This window comes from Asterias amurensis, chromosome 11, assembly GCF_032118995.1.
Source record: "Asterias amurensis chromosome 11, ASM3211899v1".
NCBI classification, from domain to species: domain Eukaryota; kingdom Metazoa; phylum Echinodermata; class Asteroidea; order Forcipulatida; family Asteriidae; genus Asterias; species Asterias amurensis.
The window spans coordinates 17,035,629-17,053,281 of record NC_092658.1 but is presented as its reverse complement, the minus strand read 5'-3'; the positions used below and the strand labels follow the sequence as shown (position 1 = coordinate 17,053,281).

At 38.7% G+C, this 17,653-nt stretch overlaps 1 protein-coding gene across 2 annotated transcripts; it reads left to right on the top strand.

Moving 5' to 3' along the window:
- Positions 1–659: 659 nt before the first annotated feature.
- Positions 660–17,653, top strand: LOC139944261 (uncharacterized). Of its 2 annotated transcripts, XM_071941241.1 has the most exons (8): positions 660–761; positions 3,169–3,562; positions 4,450–4,644; positions 6,441–6,599; positions 8,972–9,031; positions 10,152–10,286; positions 12,443–12,675; positions 14,501–17,652. In XM_071941241.1, the coding sequence occupies exons 1-8, from the start codon at positions 691–693 to the stop codon at positions 14,679–14,681; spliced, it is 1,428 nt and encodes a 475-aa protein (XP_071797342.1). In that variant the 5' UTR covers positions 660–690; the 3' UTR covers positions 14,682–17,652. The 2 variants fall into 2 exon arrangements, with proteins under 2 accessions (XP_071797342.1, XP_071797343.1); XM_071941242.1 differs by lacking the exon at positions 8,972–9,031 and having other exon boundaries at positions 14,501–17,653.

The window sequence follows — 17,653 nt, the reverse complement described above, 5'->3', positions numbered from 1 at the left end:
TGACGATAGTTTACAACATTCGATCATGTCGATCCAGGAGTTGAACATGACCAACAACATCAAGGACCTCCGTGGTAAAATATTTGTATGGAATTATATTTTTGCAATTTATAAAAAATTAAAAAATTAAAATATTCATTATATATAGTTGTTCGTTATGCCAAAAATAATTGTCCTAAAAAAATATGTTACTATTAAATATTTATTTATACTATTAAACATTGGTTTCGTAAAGTATGAATGTATATTTTATATAATATACATTTTTACTATCAATATTACGTAAAAATTACATCAATTATTATATACATACACACATTCATTTTATTTATATATAATTATTATTTTCCCCTCTGGCTTGCCACAGGCTGCCGTTGTTGCACCAATATTTTTTGGGTGTGTTTTTTTTGTCTTGGGTAGTAAGCATTCCAAATGGCTGACCTTCCAAAAATTGTTAAGAGATTTGAAGTTTAGTTGTCTGATTGGTTTTAAGAGGCTGATAGACTTAAAGTATTATTTTGTTGAGTATTAATTTTTTGACTATTGCATTCTTTTCTTTTGCGGTGCACCCTGAAAAAGACCAACACAAACATTGCATAGCGCCCTCTGTATATTGGAATGGTCATTAGGCATTGAACATGTTACAATGAAAATAGACTGGTTCCACTCCACTCGATTAAGCTAGGAAAGATGGCGGACAAATCTCTGGACCAAATCATCAAAGAGCGGAAGACTGTCGGGTCTGGGAGAGGTCGTGGACGGTAAGCATGTAGAAGAAGCACTATTATTAACAATCAGTGAGTTGTTGGTTTCAACACCGGTGTATTTGCAGGATAAATGATTCTAATGTTAGCAAAAGTAGACTAGAAGTAGAACTAGAATAGAAGTCAAAAAATGACAACACAAACATGCATGTGGAATGTGCACGTTACCAATGGGCATCGGGCATGCTGAATACAGAACAGGTAACCCAGGTTGAACAGAACATTGTAAATGTAATGCAAGTACACACTGTCTGAAGTACTACTACACTAGTAGCTAGTAGTAGTTATATGATATTTTGCTAGCCCTGGTAGGACGTCAGTCAGTGCCACTGCACTGACGTCCTGGTTATAAAGGTCCGTTCTTTACAATGTGAACACAAGTTTGACTACTATTTTATTTACTTTTTACCTGATTTGAGAAGCTGAAATTCAGTTCATATATTCATAGTGTCCCTCACTACATGTATATTCTCAACAAGTTTACAGCTAACAAATAATCCATGGAAGAAATTATGGATAACTTTCCGTATGGCGCCACCACCTTTTCACTTATTTTTACAAAAAGGGGTATCTCATTGAGGTAAATTAGATACTATATTATTTCATATCAAATGAAAAAGTGGTGGCGCCATACGGAAACTTTTCCGAAATTATATCCAAAAATATGTCGAAGTTCTGCACTGGCGATGTTGATCATCGTGTACCAATGGATAGTTAGTAAGAGCCCAAGTGCGCATGGCTTTGAGTACGGTGAGTACAGTGCATTATCTTGCCGCTATTCGCCGTCAAAACAGGCAGGGTAGGTGCCGTTAACTCGCCTTCAACTCGCCTTCAACTCCTCCAATATACATTTTAAAATCCAGGAGGCATAAAATATTCCAGCTCAAATAGAATTTTTATAAATTTCAGGTTGAATTTCGGTTACAAATATCAAGTTGTTTTTTTTGTTAAAAAATAATTTTTTTAAGCGTGCAGCAAAATCGCCTGCCGCCGTCTTGGTTTTCACAGTGCTTCTTGTACACGTGCGGACAACAGAGAGCGCTTTCCTGCGCGCGTATATTTTTTTTCCTGGGACGGTTAGCATGCACTAATTTATGGTAAAAAGTTGCCTCATTTGTCCTAGGAAAAAAATACGCTTCCGGATCATGGAGTCTTGGCACAAGACGTCAATGCTCGGTATCGCATAGTTCTGCGCTTTGAGTAAATTCCTCACTCAGTGAGTCACTGACTATTATCCATCTGCTTAGTGTTTGGTAAACGCAGGTTGACAGCGATTTGGCTGCAAATAGTAGGCCGCCAGTGATCAGTGCAAGGAAGTGTTTACACGGAAGTGAGTGCACGACGTGGGATCGGAACACGCTAATTTAAATTTTCTTTTCACAAAATTTTAATACCAAAGAAGAAAACTCAACAATTTTAAATAGTGTGAACTTTGAGTTCCAACTACAAGGAACATGTGAGTAAAAGTTCAGACTCCCGATTTAGGTAGAAATATTTTAAACAGCTTTTTGAAAAAATTTCGCAATTGTACAGGACCTTTATACCCGGACTCCGTCGCGTTGCCTGCAACGGAAGAGTCCAACCTGGGCTAGATATTTTGCCTTTGCTTGTAAATGTTATACTATTGAACTAGGGCAGGGGGGCCTACTTCATGTATTATTATCATTATTCCATTTGCTTGTGGAACATTAATCTTCATTCACTACCTAATATTAAAATTAAATAAAGTGTTTTTGATTATAATATTTGTTTGGAATTGGAAATTAAGTGAATCCAATTGAATTGATTTCGAATAGACATGGCTGGTGACTGGCTGGGACAGTGTGTATATTTTCATGGTGGTGATGTTATTCATGTTGTTAGCCCATGCGTACACATAATTAACAATAGACCTAACTTTCTTCATTTAATTTAAACAGTTAAACTGGACACCGTTTTGGTTTCGATGTAGGTTTTTTCCCCCCTTGAAATTTCGAGAAAAAAAAAAAAAAGTACAGCACCCCAGTAACTTGTTTTAGCAAAGACCAGAGTATCACATTCATAGAATAACAAATCTGTAAAAGTGTTCGTCTCAATTGGTTTATCGTATTTGCAAGAGAACAATGAAAGAAAATAACACCCTCCCTTGACAACCTTGTTCCACAAATCGGTGTGCTTTCATCTGCCTTAATATAAAAGGCTACAGCTGACCTGAAGTCTTTTATTATTTGAGTGAGAAATTACCTCTCTCTCTCAATAAAAAACTATGTTACTTCAGAGGGAGCCGTATCTCACAATATTTTATACTATCAACAGCTCTCTATTGCTCATTATCAAGTAAGTTTTCATGCTTTATTTTGATTAAGTATCAAGAGTGGTTAGTGCCTTTAATTTAATAGGTATCTTCCTTTCCATATGTATGTAGTGGCCGAGGTGCATTTCGCGGAGGCAGTCAGAGAAATGTCGGACAGCAGGGAGGAGGGGGGCGTGGCGGAGTCCAGAAACGAGGAGGCGGTAACTCCAAAGTACAAATGCCAAACCGATCCCAGGTTATCCAATCGTTGACGAGGCAGAAAACGTTTCGACCCAATCAGGCCATTGCGGTGACTGTGCCGGACGCACGGAACAAACTCATCTCAAAGGCAAGACTTACAGATGCCCGGGAAAAATTGAACAAAAAGGCCCAACTTGTGGACGTTAGAATGAAGTTGAACGCTAAACGCCAAAGGGATCCAGGGCAGCAGGGGCAACAGGGACAAGGTGACATGCCCCAGGTGCAGGGGCTAGAAACTGGAGCACAACTTAGAAATCAAGGAAATGTAAGTGTTTAAATGGTTTGCGGTTACACCATGTGTGTCTCTACTTGCCAAGTTGATTTGGTTCTTTAGAGAACTGTCTTTCTTTTATTCTACTGCCGCGGGTAAAATTTCCTGAATTTGGGAGACTTCTCAGTTCTGAAAAGAACTGTCCTGTTTACTACCTGGGCAGAAGGTGGAAAATCAGTTGGGACTACTACTTTACTAATATTACTAATACAAAAACAATATAGCTAAAACTAAGCCATACTACTGTATGGAAGAGTTGGGTTTTGAGAGCAAGTTTGAAATCACTAAGGGCAGATAGACTCTGTATTCTGAGTGGGAGCTTATTCCAACGGTAAGAAAAGGATCTATTCCCCCAAATGATGCCATTTCCGAAACGGGGGCTTCAGTTACAGCTACCGCTATATTGAGCGCATCTGCCTATTTTAAAAGGAACACGTTGCCTTGTATCGGTCGTGTTGGTCTTCGAAAAGCGTTTGTAAATGTTGTTATAAAATGCAATGGTTAAAAAGATGTTTTGAAAGTAGAATACAATGATCCACACACATTTGCCTCGAAATTGCGTGGTTTTCCTTTTTACTTTGCGAACTAACACGGTCGGCCGTTTATGGGAGTCAAATATTTGACTCCCATAAATGGCCGACCGTGTTTGTCGAATTGCTAGGGTTAATCCTATTTCATGTTACTCGTCCCAACTTAGGATTGGTTTGATGCCTTCCAACGTCTATTTATACGGAACGTAGTTCGTCCTAAGTCCTTTGAAGATGAATCCTAAGTAAGGAAGAGATTGGTGAAATCAGCGGTAGGTCTTGCTCCATACAGGGAATGAAACCAAAGTACCGAGTTCCAACTGTGTTTTTTTTTGTCTTCTTACAATTATACAGAAACTACCAAAGCAATTCACAGTCAATAACCCATCAGCCCAGAGGCAGCCTCGGCAGATGACTGGCCCCACACAGTTCACAATCAGCAACACGCAGGCAATGACGCAAGGTGGGAGACCAAACGCTAAGAAGCCCACAGTGTCATTAGGAGCAGAGGGGCTTCAAGTCACAACTATCAACAAATCAGCTAAAAAGGTAATAAACCCAGTTGACTCTTGTTCAGAACTAATTCAATTCAGGAAAACATTTATTTCCATACTCTCATAAAAGAATAATGACAGTTACATGTATTACAGAGTAAAGCAAAACATATCATTAAGAAACAGTCAACATAAATATTTTTAACAGAGTACAGGGCTGTTTTGATAAGCATATGAACTTGTAAAAAGCAGCCAGACAGACGAGAAAACAATACAACCAGACAAACAGACAATGGACAGATGAACATAAGACATGACACAACGAGTTTGTAACAAAAAAAAAATAATAACTTGTCCATTAAAAGGATTCAACGAATACCATAGTAGATGTCCACTCTTGACAAACAATCGTTCCTTCAAAGGTTTATTTTCCACAACTCACATAGACAAGTTTCATTTACACAAGTATACACAAATCATAAAAACTTAAAGAAATGTTACAGAATTGGTAAGAAGCAAAAATCGTGAAGATCACAGATTAACATAAAACTTACACTGTCTAATGATAATAATAGTACAGAACATCCCATATGAAATATTATTGTCTGAAATGTCATATTTGTTGAGAAATTAGTTATCTTATTCATGTTTGGAGTTTATCGCTCGGTGAGCGTTTTATTCATTTTTCTGTTTGCATCGATGTCATGCAAAAATGTGAATCGGTTTTTCACTATTTTCTTGGGACCCAGATGGCTGAGCGATCGTAAACTTGTACAGGTTTGTCAGTTTATGTATGGTGGATTACATGCCAGCTGCCAGCAACTGTTTTGTTAGCAAAACCAATTCTATCATGTTTCTTTTTAAATGCACAAAAAGGAATGAGGTCCTTAAATAGTGTATTGTTTTTATTCTCGTGAAACTAGTAGAAAATGAGATTGTAAAAATAAGTTAGTGAAACTGAAAAATGCTGAAGAAAGCTAAGTGTTCTTGGCTAATTTTTGTATTATTGTTTTCAATTACACTGTTGTATGGTTGGTTTAACAGCCCTTTCACTTTGAATTGCCTGTACAGGGATTTATGGGATCAAGAGGGCAAACATACAAACAATGGACCTTTCTTAATCCCTGATCATGTTTGTTTATGCGCACAATTTACCACTTCAGTGCAATGTTTATTTTGGCATCCAGTTTTCAAGTCACAGTAGAAGTACATTGTCCTTTTATGTAGATTTTATTCATACATACTTTATCAAAATAACTTATTGAAATAGTCTTTTTCCTTGGTTCATTTTGGCGACTTTTGTGTAACAGACTATTTGTGGCAACAACATTTCTTTAATCTTTCTCAGCTCCATGTGGAGTACTCATGTACAGCCCTGAGCTGCTGTTGTGCTGCAGTGGCTTTCTCATACAAAACCTCAACCTATACACCTGAGTGAATAAAACAAATTATAGTAAAGCATCTTGCTCTAAAGGACACGAGTGTCATGACCAGGATTTGAACCCACACTCAGATGACAATGTGATTTTTATCTTTGAAATACTCACCATATATCATTGATAGATGTTAGTTTGCATCGGGGATGAAGAATATATTCATTTTTGATTTTACCTATATACATGTACATGTGTGTTAGCACTGTGAACTTGGTACTTACCAAAGTTCTGGGGAAAAAAAACCTCACAGGCATATTTCACGGTTGGGATTCAAACCCTATCTTAGCATGCAATTTGCCTACATTAATGGCAGACCATGAGCAGAGCTCAACATGTGATGTCACTGCCAAGGGTCCATACAACGCCTATAACGATGAGTTAACTGAATCATGTATCCCTATTTTTTCTTTTGTAGCGTCAAGCCAGACAGCAGATGCAGTTTCAGCGTACCATCCCAACGGAAGACACATTTGAAGACGAGCTCATGTTCCAACCAGTGTCGGCCAAATTCAAGAGAATTACCACACAGGCAGTGCCAGCAGCACCACAGGCAAACATCAAAACAACCATACAGGTAATGGTGCTTGCAAACAGACACTTTGTATAACGCGCAACGCTGCCTGTACGCTGAGGTCATGCAGATTATTTTGCGCACCAGGAGCAGCTGTTGTCCAATGATTTGCCTAATTTTGCCTCAGTGACTTTACTGGCTCCATGTTAAAATCACTGGCCCAGGGCCTGCAGTCCCTGACCAAGAACGCTTCCAAAATAAGCCAATTGAGAGTTTACAGACATTATTCAAACCTAACTGAGTTAGGTTTGAATAATGTCTGGTACAATGACTTGCATAGTCACAATGTATGGCTTCCATTTGAATTCCTCAGACTCAGTGTTCTCCACACACGTAAATTGGGAGGGCGGGCCGCCCTCCTAAAATTTAGGCCACCCTGCCAAAGAATTGGCCGCCCTGCTAAAATTATTGGCCGCTCTGCCCAAAGAAGTACAAAGAGACTATTTTTAGACTGCATTCAATAAGATCAAACGAGTACCTGATTATAGCATCAGAAATGTGATCGTAAACAAACGTTAAAACACGAAGTACACACGGCCACATGGATCGTATATGCCGAGTGCATAATGCTCACCATCAACGATGGGAATACCCACTGCATGCATAGTGCATGAACAGTCCCCATGCTGTGATTGGCCGTTGATATACTCCAACACAACACGCACGTTCACAAACTGAGAAAGAATTACCACACAGTGCCGCACGCATGTACAGAATGGTACAGTGTACAGCCTTGAAGCATGTTCAAACATGTCAACTTTTGTCCATTGAGGGCATGCGTGATGCGGGGCAAAGTTCATTGATCATTGAATCTCGATTATTTATTACAAACCAAGTTCTTAACAATGGAACCGCTAATTACTAATTCATGGAAATGTTTTTTTTTCCATTTTGAAAATTACACACGAAGACCGTTCGATCATGGTCCGATCACCCGCTTTCTAAACTCCAACGTGCGGCATGCCGATCATCCCTTTGAGGTTATTGGCGCAGCGCACAAAGCAAAATGTATAACAAATTGTAGTTTGGTTTAGTTTTTAAAATGAGGTTGTTCCAACCGAAATGGATGCCCATCAATAGGTAGGTAGCGTCGTCGTAATACATTATTTAAGAAAATGGTTTTCTCAAGCATTTGTTGCTTTCACGTCCGCTGGCGTCATATCAAAATGGGCGCCATTTTGATTATGTCATATTGACGGGCGCCATTTTGATTACGTCATGCCGCCCTCCTAAAAAAAAAGTCTGTGGAGAACACTGAGACTATAGAGACAGTTGCTTTGTCACAATGTTCAGGGCAAGCTTTTGTAGAGCCACCTCCAGATGAGCAAACCCCGGTACCATTGTGTCATACCTAACCACTCAGACTTGTGTATTGGTGTCTCTAAGCGAAAACTTGCCCCTAATCATCTGACATAGCAACTGTCTTGATAGTCTAAGGAATTCAAATTGAAGTGGTAACTATTGATCAAGCATGTCATTGTACCAGACAATATTAAAATCTAACACTTATTAGGATAACATTTGTAAGCAATATTTTCTTCCTACATATATTCTGTGAAACCCAGCTACTGGTAAAGTCTTCATTTATGGTATTTTGTCGAGGGTCGAATATCATGCCTGGCCAGGGCTTGTGTTCGTGTGGAAATTCCACAAGACAACTTGACTTGTAGCCCAAAATATGTAACAGATAGTTTTTTTACAAGACCAAGCAAATTAAAAATGAGAAATACTTTCATAGTTGCAAGCACTTACATCCATTTTAGACTGGCGCTACAGAGTCGCGCTGAACCAATTTCTGAATTAAGTACATTAAAAGCTCGACGTCTGAAACAATTAGGAGCAACTGGACGTGCCAGTAGTCAAAACATCGACTGTTGCAGTCGTTCGGAACAACTTGGGAGCGTCTTTATTTCAGACGTCGATCTGGTCATGAGATGAGCCTAATGTAAATTTGTTATGTTAAGTTGGCATGTCTCAAACCAAAATTTATTTGGGTCGACCTAGAGTCGCTCCTAATCTATTTGGTTCGGCTGAAAAGGGTGTAAGACATGTACAAGAAGATTTATCTCATTTTGTCTTTCTGGTATTATAAAGTAAACTTGATTACTCATTGAATTCAAAAGTAATATCTTATCGAAGGCAACATTTGAAGATAATTTGTTTGTGTTGAGAGAGATAAAACACAAGACTGTCGGACTTGTCTCGTTATGAGTTGACTGACCTGACACTAAAATCACTGGCTTCCAGCCAGCTGTCCAGTGTCAAATTTGAGACTTGCTGTTTTTTTAAGTTTGTTGTTTTGCATGAGTTTTTGTTTTGCATGGTTGATGTGGTTGTGTGTTTGCATCTCTTCTTTGATTTTGTTTTTATTTCAGGATGGTAGAGATTTGCTGGGCTTCTCTGCAAGAGGGCTAGGTAGCCCCTTCCAGATAGGGGTAACCTTTCTCTGTTCTTGTTTGATTAAAAACCTACATTTAGTTCGTACTTCCTGTGAATGCCAATTTTGACGTCACATCTCTGTTTTTGCTGCGATCGTTAGCAGGAGTCGCCACATCTCAACTGTTGCTAATTGTTAGTTGCGAATATATGACGTCAACATTTGTATCGCAATCGATTTCGCAGGAAGTGTGAACCAGGCTTAATTAACCCTGTATAACCAGCCCCACCTGCATGTTTTGTTTTATTTTGTTGAACTGTGAGCTGCACTAGTAAACTGATTATGATTAACATATGATTGGTCATAGAACCATCTAACCATAATCAGGGTCGAACAGCAGAGCCTAGAATTTCATCTTTTAGAGGACACAGCCATTTTCATTTTGCAAAGGGCACTGCCATTAAAAAAAAATTAAACTGTGTGGAAAAAAGAAGTTGAAGAAAATCTGTTGAAATGAGGTCCTTAGAATGTGTTCGACTTTGTGTATATCTTTGGTTTTACTGTGCAGTCTGGGCATTCTAAATGGTTGTATATATGGCATTTGCGAAGAACCTCATTTTCATTGTGTAGTTTTTCTTTTGACAGTCAGACCAAGGATGCATTTTACTTTATTGAGTTGATGTAATCATTTGCAATTTAACAATCTCCAACATTACAACACTGTTTGCAAATGTTTGCACTGTGGTAGCTTTTAAATAGAATATGAATTTTGCATAACACTTTGTGTTGTGTTTTTTTTTAGTAGTAAGTAAGGTAGTCTTCTATTCTAACATAACATGCTGTGTGGAGTAGGATTAGCAAAGTTGTTTACATACTATTTTGAAAGATGAAAAGCATGCAAAAGTTTTAGCTGTAACATATCCCTTTCATCATCACGATCATCATCATCAGTCGGCTGCACAGCAGGCGGACACAAGCCTTTCCCTTTACTTTCCCTATCCCTTTCAAACATTAAATTGTGTATGTACCTTTTCTGATGAAACTCAGTTGTATGTTTTGTATCGTTATTTTGTGTAAATGCTGTGATATAGTGTACTATGAAGAGCTTACTAAATACTAGTCGTTATTAATGTTATTAAGAATTATATTTCTATAATCAATGTTATCTTCTGTTTCAGAATGTACAGCCTACTAGTGCGCTGCAGAGGGTGGCTACCCAGCAACCTCCATCAGTGAACCCAGTATCGTCAGCACAAGGTACTAGACTCATAGTCAGCCACCTTCATTCAAGTGTATCTGAGGCTGATATTAAGGTGAGTCCCGAGTCTAAGGCCATGCCTTAAACAGCGACTTTGGCTACAGCACGGCTAGATCACGCGTGTCTCCCTATTATTCAACACTGGCAGACGCCTGATTGATCCGCAGCTGTAGCCGAAGTCGCCATTTCGGACACGGCCTAAGGCTATTTTGAATGTGCGTGTACACCTGCAAGTACGGCTGTTGCTAAGGGTGCTGCTAAGGATGCCCTATACCTCAATGCATGATAACACGGATGTCTAGCTGTAGCCCTAGCTGTAGCCGCCAATTGTGAAATGGCCTAGTACTCATGCTTGTAATGTATGGTGGCCCTGATGGTACACTCTTCAAACTTACAAATTACCATTAATACTTCTGCACAAAATGTGCTGGACAATGATATTTCCCCCTTTCTCTCGTACTTCAAAGTGGAACATTTCTCAAAATGCATTATATATACTATCCAAAGCTGCTGTACTTTTATTGACATTTATTTTTAGAGTCATTACCCAGCGTATACAGACCCTTGATAAAAGAAGTATGTGATGCGGTTTGGACAAATGCAGTAGGGCATGCATCAATCAGTGCTATGCACACTGGTGAGAGCATTGCTGGCTGCTGTGCTGTTAGATTGAAAGAATTACAGGAATTTTAATTATGCTACATGAATATTAATGATGCTACATGAATATTGATTATGCTACTTGAATATTGATTATGCTATTTGAATGTTAATGATGTCATGGTCATGTCATGATTACTGACATTCGATTGTGCTATTTTGTTAATGTTTGCTTGCTCGAAAATGAACATTTGTATTGCTTCAAATGTTATATTTTCATGTTTAACCTTTAAAAGGGGTGGCTGTTAGCCACCACATTGCTTGTTAATGAATAACTCTGATTGGTATTTAATTTTCCTGCTTCTTGATTCCTTCCCTTAATCCTTTGCTCCTTATTTATTTGGATGTTTTTGTTTGTACTTGGTTATGCCTCTGAAGAAGGTCCGGTTTGGATTGGTAGCTAAGGCCATCTCCCCTACTTGTTTTGCATTTTTCACCATGATTTGTTTTTGATGATGGACGTGTACATATGTTTGTATTGATTGTTTATTTTTTATTTTTGTTTTATAACCAGTTGTTAGGCGTCATGTCTATTGACCACAGTAACTACTTTGCTTTTGTTTCTCCTACCCCATCTGGATGCGTTTTTGAATTGTCTTGTGGCATTGTTAGGGGCTGAATAAATTATATTATTTAGGCCAAGTGACATAGCCTGCATAGGTTTACCGGCACAAAGGAAACATTTTAGGTTCCGTTTTTGAATACTGTGATTTAAGATAAAATATCAACATGAAATGAAATTACTATGTACACTGTTTGTATGGGTAAGCAGAAACTGTGTGATGTTGTGCATACACTGTGAAATGACACCCCATGCCACAGGCAGTTTTCAGTCTCTACTGTTCTTTGTAAAGCGCCTCATAAATGCTTGTTAATTCTATAATTGTTAAGATGATTCTTAATAGAATCGGTGACAACCGATTTTACTAAAAGAATCGGTGACAACCGATTTTACTAAATTTACTAAATCTGTACTTATTTTGTAACTGTTGTGTATTTTTAAACCATTGTTGCTATTTCTGCTGTGTATTTTTAAATCATACTGCCATTTCTGCTTAAAAAAACATAAAAAATGCACAATGGTTTTTTAATGTACAGTGCTTTGAAACAGTTAAAGCGCTTTATACATCCAATTAAGCTAAGTTTAAAGTTAACTAGTCACTGTAGTCACCCAGGCCTAATTACTTCCATGGGCCAAAATAATGCCCTACTGTAACAGAACATGATTAGTTAGCTAAAGTGGTAGAAAGTTATGGGGGTGGGACACGCAATAGCCTTCTTAATGATATTAGGGGGGTAACCCTAAGTTCATGGCTGTCACATCCTGAGTTTGTTGTTCCCTGACCTCCGCAGCCATGACCTTCAGAAGCTGTTATGAAACCAGTTAATATTAACAGGTAGGCCTATGTACAAATTTATATAAAGTTTCGCAAAAATAATAGAATGAACGCTTTCTTAGGCCTAACTTTACACAGTGGTTTCATTCAAGTTGACACTCCACAGTCTCGCCCATGATGGCTCACTCTCCTCTTCTTCTTTGTACCCCCCTAGGAACTATACGGAGATGTCGGACCCTTGAAAAGAGCCCGCCTAGTACGCTCCGGTCTCGCCGAGGTCGTTTATGTTAAGAGGGAACATGCGCTAGAGGCAATAGCCAGATATCACAATAGGGAGTTGGACGGACTTCCCATGCAATGTAAGCTGGATACTAGCACGGTACCGGAAGCCACTGGTCTCTACGTTCCAGTCACGGGAAAACGGATGTCCATGAGCGACAGATTTAAGTAAGTGATGCCCATCAATAGATTTCTTCTTTTATAAAACCATGTCACAAGAATCAGTTTTGCAGGCAACTGGGCTAGGCCCAGTTTCATAAACTATTAAGCAGAAATTCTGCTTGACAAGTTTTCGTTGCTAAGCAAAAATCGAGTGGGGCGCCAGTTGCAACAATGTAAACTTTATTGAATTTTGGCTGATAACAGTTTCTGCTCAGCAATTTTTCTGTTCATTATTGTGAGCAGAAAACATGTAGATTGTATGCCATTTAAATAGAATGCGGAAAGCTAAATCGTCATCTGTGTTTGCTGTTGGGTACTCGATCTCCTGTGTACAAAAAGGATCATTACTATCGGACATTCCAGCAGTGTGAAAACTGTAATTTGCCATAGAGCTAAAATGGAAGTGTTGCCTTATAACAGACACAGCCATGTCGGGCCTGGAATTACACTGAGGCCACATACAGTGTAGGCTATGGCCTCGGCTGCCCATGTCTTGGCCTTGGTGCCCCTTCATCAGTATCCCATAGACTTTAACTTTATTAACAGTGGAAGTGCCCTTGGCAAAATGAAAAGAGCCTGGCCTTCTCAAAGATGAAGTTCCAGGCCTGCCATGTAGGGAATCACACAGAGAACATGTTCCTGTTTTTATTGCTACATGTATGGTGTATAACACAGTGTCAAATTCACCAATAGAGGGCAGCAGACATATATAGCTTACATACACAGGGGCTTTTTCCAAAACTCGGCTAAGGCCCTATCTGCTTTGGATACTACTGTTGCTAAGGGTGATTGTAAGGATGTCCTATACTTAAATGCATGAGGATGCGGAAATCTAGCCATAGCCGTAGCTGTAGCCACTAATTTAGACATGGTCTCGGGCTCCGTTTGAAATATTGGAAACCACGTGCAAAATGTGTACTGCTCTAAAATTGATGACGGGGGTCCAAGCTCCCAAGCAAAGCTGGGCCCAATTTCACAGAGCTGCTTAAAGGCAGTTAGACACAATTGGTAATTACTCAAAATATTTTTTAGCATAAAAACTTACTTGGTTACGAGTAATGGGGAGAGGTTGGTAGTATAAAACATTGTGAGAAACGGTTCCTTCTGAAGTAATGTAGTTTTCGAGAAAGAAGTAGTTTTCCACAAATTTGATTTCGAGACCTCAGATTTAGAACTTGAGGTCTCGAAATCAAGCACAGAAAGCACACAACTTCGTGTGACAAGTGTGTTTTTTCTTTCATTATTATCTCGCAACTTCGATGACTGATTGAGCTGAAATTTTCACAGGTTTGTTATTTTATGCATTACATGTATATTGAGATACAGCAAGTGAGAAGACTGGTCTTTGACAATTACCAATAGTGTCCACTGTCTTTAAGCAGAAGATATTGCTTAACAACTTGCTGCTTAGTGCTTAGCAGAACTGAGCTGGATGCCAATCACAAGTTGTACATTTGACATTCATTTTTGTTTTTAACTCGGTACAATTCGTATACTTTGTGTTTATCAAATTTGTGTTCATTCTCTACAGCACATAGGGACATGTTTAATCACTATGTGTTATGCACTCAACAAAATTTATATTATTTTGTGTTAATTCGTAGATAATGTACAGTGCTTTGTAAATTTTACATAAGGCGCTTCATTTATATATTATTATTTATAATAGTTATTATAAAATTTATTATTATTATTTAAACAGATAGGGATTCCCATCCAACCCTCATACTATATAATAATATATTTAATTGATTATTTTGTGGTAAGATAAAAGTATGTAATATAAGATCTTTTATAATTTTTTCTGAATTTCTTGTTTAACCTTCTTCAGAGTAATCGGAGGAGGGTCAACGGGCACCACTGATTATTCCTCAACCGTCGGAATGCGATCCGATGCAATGGCACCCTCTAGTGAGCCACTTGATACGTCCACTGTCCAGAAGGCGCTATTCAAAACTGGTGTGTCCGCAGCAGTGGGGAACAGACCGGTGGTGTTCACGGTGAAGATCTAGGGGAGGTGCTTTGTCGGGTGGACATGAGGCCTGAGCGACTAGTGAAATTAAACTACCCGACTAGTCACGTCTTTATATGGTCGCGACTTCAACACTAGTCGCAACTAGTTTTTAAATTCCCAAGATGCATTGTGGTATCATTTTGGCCACAGGCGCAATATTGCAAAATTCCACTGACGTCTGATTGTGTACCGTAACTAAATTATGTTGGCGATTGTCATGAATAGTCGTGAGCGACACAGTTGGTTCACCAAGCCTGTCGCAACTTCTTTTTTTCGCAGTCCTCGCTATTTTTGTAATAGTTGTAGCAGCAGGATTAACCGAGTGAATGAAAACTGGTAGTAAATCGTGTCTCGACTAAGCGATCAATAGTGGTGACTATGACACTATTCACCCAGGCCTAGTGGACATGTGTGCGGTCCGGACATGTGGTCTCATGGCTTGGCCCAGTGTAATGTTTGTACGTATGTACAGTTTGGTTGTAGGGCCTCGGTTAAACTCTCACGATAGACTATGTGTAGCTACAGCGCAGTCGCGACTCGACTAAGCAATCAGTAGTCGCGACTTTGACACTAGTCGCACTAGTTGCGCAGGCTTACAAGGCAGTGGATATCATGTGCACAAAGACTATTGTATAAAGATTACAGTTATGTGTTACTTTGTATTCCTATGGTTTATGTTTTGTATTAATTCAAATTTTCTTTTTTCATTTTTTACTCTCATAGATGCTCATCAAAGGCCATCTAACTGGCTAGCTTTCTTCCGTGTTTTCATGTAAATACTTCAAAGACTAACTATTTTCTTTTCTTTTTCTATCACTGTATAAATGTACTTGCGTAATGTCCGAGTTAGAATGTTGTTTGTTAAGTAAATAGATCCCCATAGGAATTTCTTCTGATGTTTGGTGAGGGAGATGAGATGGTAAAAAAATAGTAAAACTCACACAGCAAGCTCTAGGTTTAGACTGGTCCACTAAAGACAGGTATTGGCTTTATATATACACATGTAAGTCAGATTTACTTGTGAATCTCTAGGACCATAAAGGCCATGTGAAATGAATTCAAGGTCAAAGGTGATTATGGGCGTTGTCTCACGGCAGATCTCTGGCGTCATTTGTGACAGCAGTTGGTTCAGGCTACTCTAGGTTTCACAAAGTGTGGCTTCATTCCACAAACATACCCAGCATAGGATTGGAACTGCCTCTAGCTACCGGCAATCTGGGTAGTCTAGTTTGTAAGATACTGCTCTAGAATTGCAAGGCTGCTGGGTTCGAATCCTACCCTAGTAATATGTGAAAAACTAAGTTCAGATCCCCCATGTACAGTTCTATTATTTTTGTCTGTTCTGTTCGGATTTATTTATCTAACATCTATCATTTGTATGCTGTTTTTGTCAGGAAAAAGTCTTGCTCTTTGATCTACGTGTACTTCTCTAGTGTGTATCGATACTGTTCCCAAAAGCTTCTGGAAATCTATCTAAATGTGCAAATTACACCATTTCAACAAATCTGAAACTGAGGTCCTAGTTTCAGACCCTTATTGTTAACAATGACCTTGACCCCAGCACAAGTCTTTCCCTCAATTGTTTTAGGATTTTGCTGCATATTTTTTAAACTTTGTCCCCATATTTGACAGAATTCACCATTCGACTTGTCGTGCCTCAAAAACTTGCGACTTTGACACTAGTCGCGTCTAGTTTTAATTCTCAAGATGCATTCTTAATTCCCAAGATGCATTAAGGCATATTGTTTGCCACAGGCTCAATATAGTAAAAATTTATGTTGAAATGATTGAAGAATTGACTCACTGTCGCTGTTTGTGTTTCAAAAGTATAGGTGATGTTGTCGTGAATAGTGGTGATTGACACAATTGATTCATCAAACAGGCGTTCACGACCATTTTTGTAGTAGTCACAACTGTTTTTGTAGTCGTCATTACAAAACAGTAGTTGCAACTCGACGAAGCAATCAGTAGTCGCAAACCCTAGGCTTAGTCCTATCTCAACTTATGACGAGTGACTCGTCCTAATTTTGGATGGGATCTATGCGTCCTAATGTGAAACTTCATCATCATTTCATCCTTGAGGCTATGTTGAACCAGTGTAGGATGTAGCCCTCTTCATGTAGAGGCCATTCATTTCTATTTCTTGCAGTTCTTGTCCATGTTGCTCCTGCATATACCCTGATGTCATCTCTCCATCTTCTCTGTCTGTCTACCTCTTTTCCATTTCCCTGTTCTTGATGCCAGTCCATTTATTCTTGTTTTCAAACGGAACCTAATTCGTCCTTAGGCCTAAGATTAATCCTAGTAAGTTAGGAAGAGTTTGGTGAAATCGACGGCTGGCTTACTAATGATACTAAACGCTGCCCAAGGCTCAGCTTGGATGTACATTTCTCATTTTTGTCAGGTTCCCCTTTTCACATGATGAAGTTATTAATTCATGTATCAACTCAAGCTACTCGACTGACTGAAAGGTGCATGCAGGGCCTAATTTCATAAAGCTGTTAAGCAGAAACAAAACTGCTTGACAAATTTCTCGGCTAAGCAAACATTTAGTGGGGTAGCAGTCACAGCAATGTAAACTTATGTAATTTTGGCTGGTAACGTTTTTCGGTTAAGCAATACTTGTCTTTGCTTAGCAAGGATTTGTATTTACAGGCTTTACGAATTTTGGCTCAGGTCAAGAAATCCGCATTGGATGGTTGAATAGTTTTTCCACAAGTTTTTTTCAGGCAGAAATTAGACACAAGTTGTCTGTCGTGTAAAACCCTTCCTCTGGGGTGCCAGTTGTTAAAATAACTGTCGTTTTTTTCACATTGAAACAAATCAACGTTATATATTTTAGTGTTGCTGCTGTAATTTGTACTAAATGGGATGAAATAACAATTTAACAGTTCATAGGTTTACCATGTGGAAAAATAAAGAATGCCCAATTTTTGAAATAATGTCTTTCCTAAATCATGACTTATTATG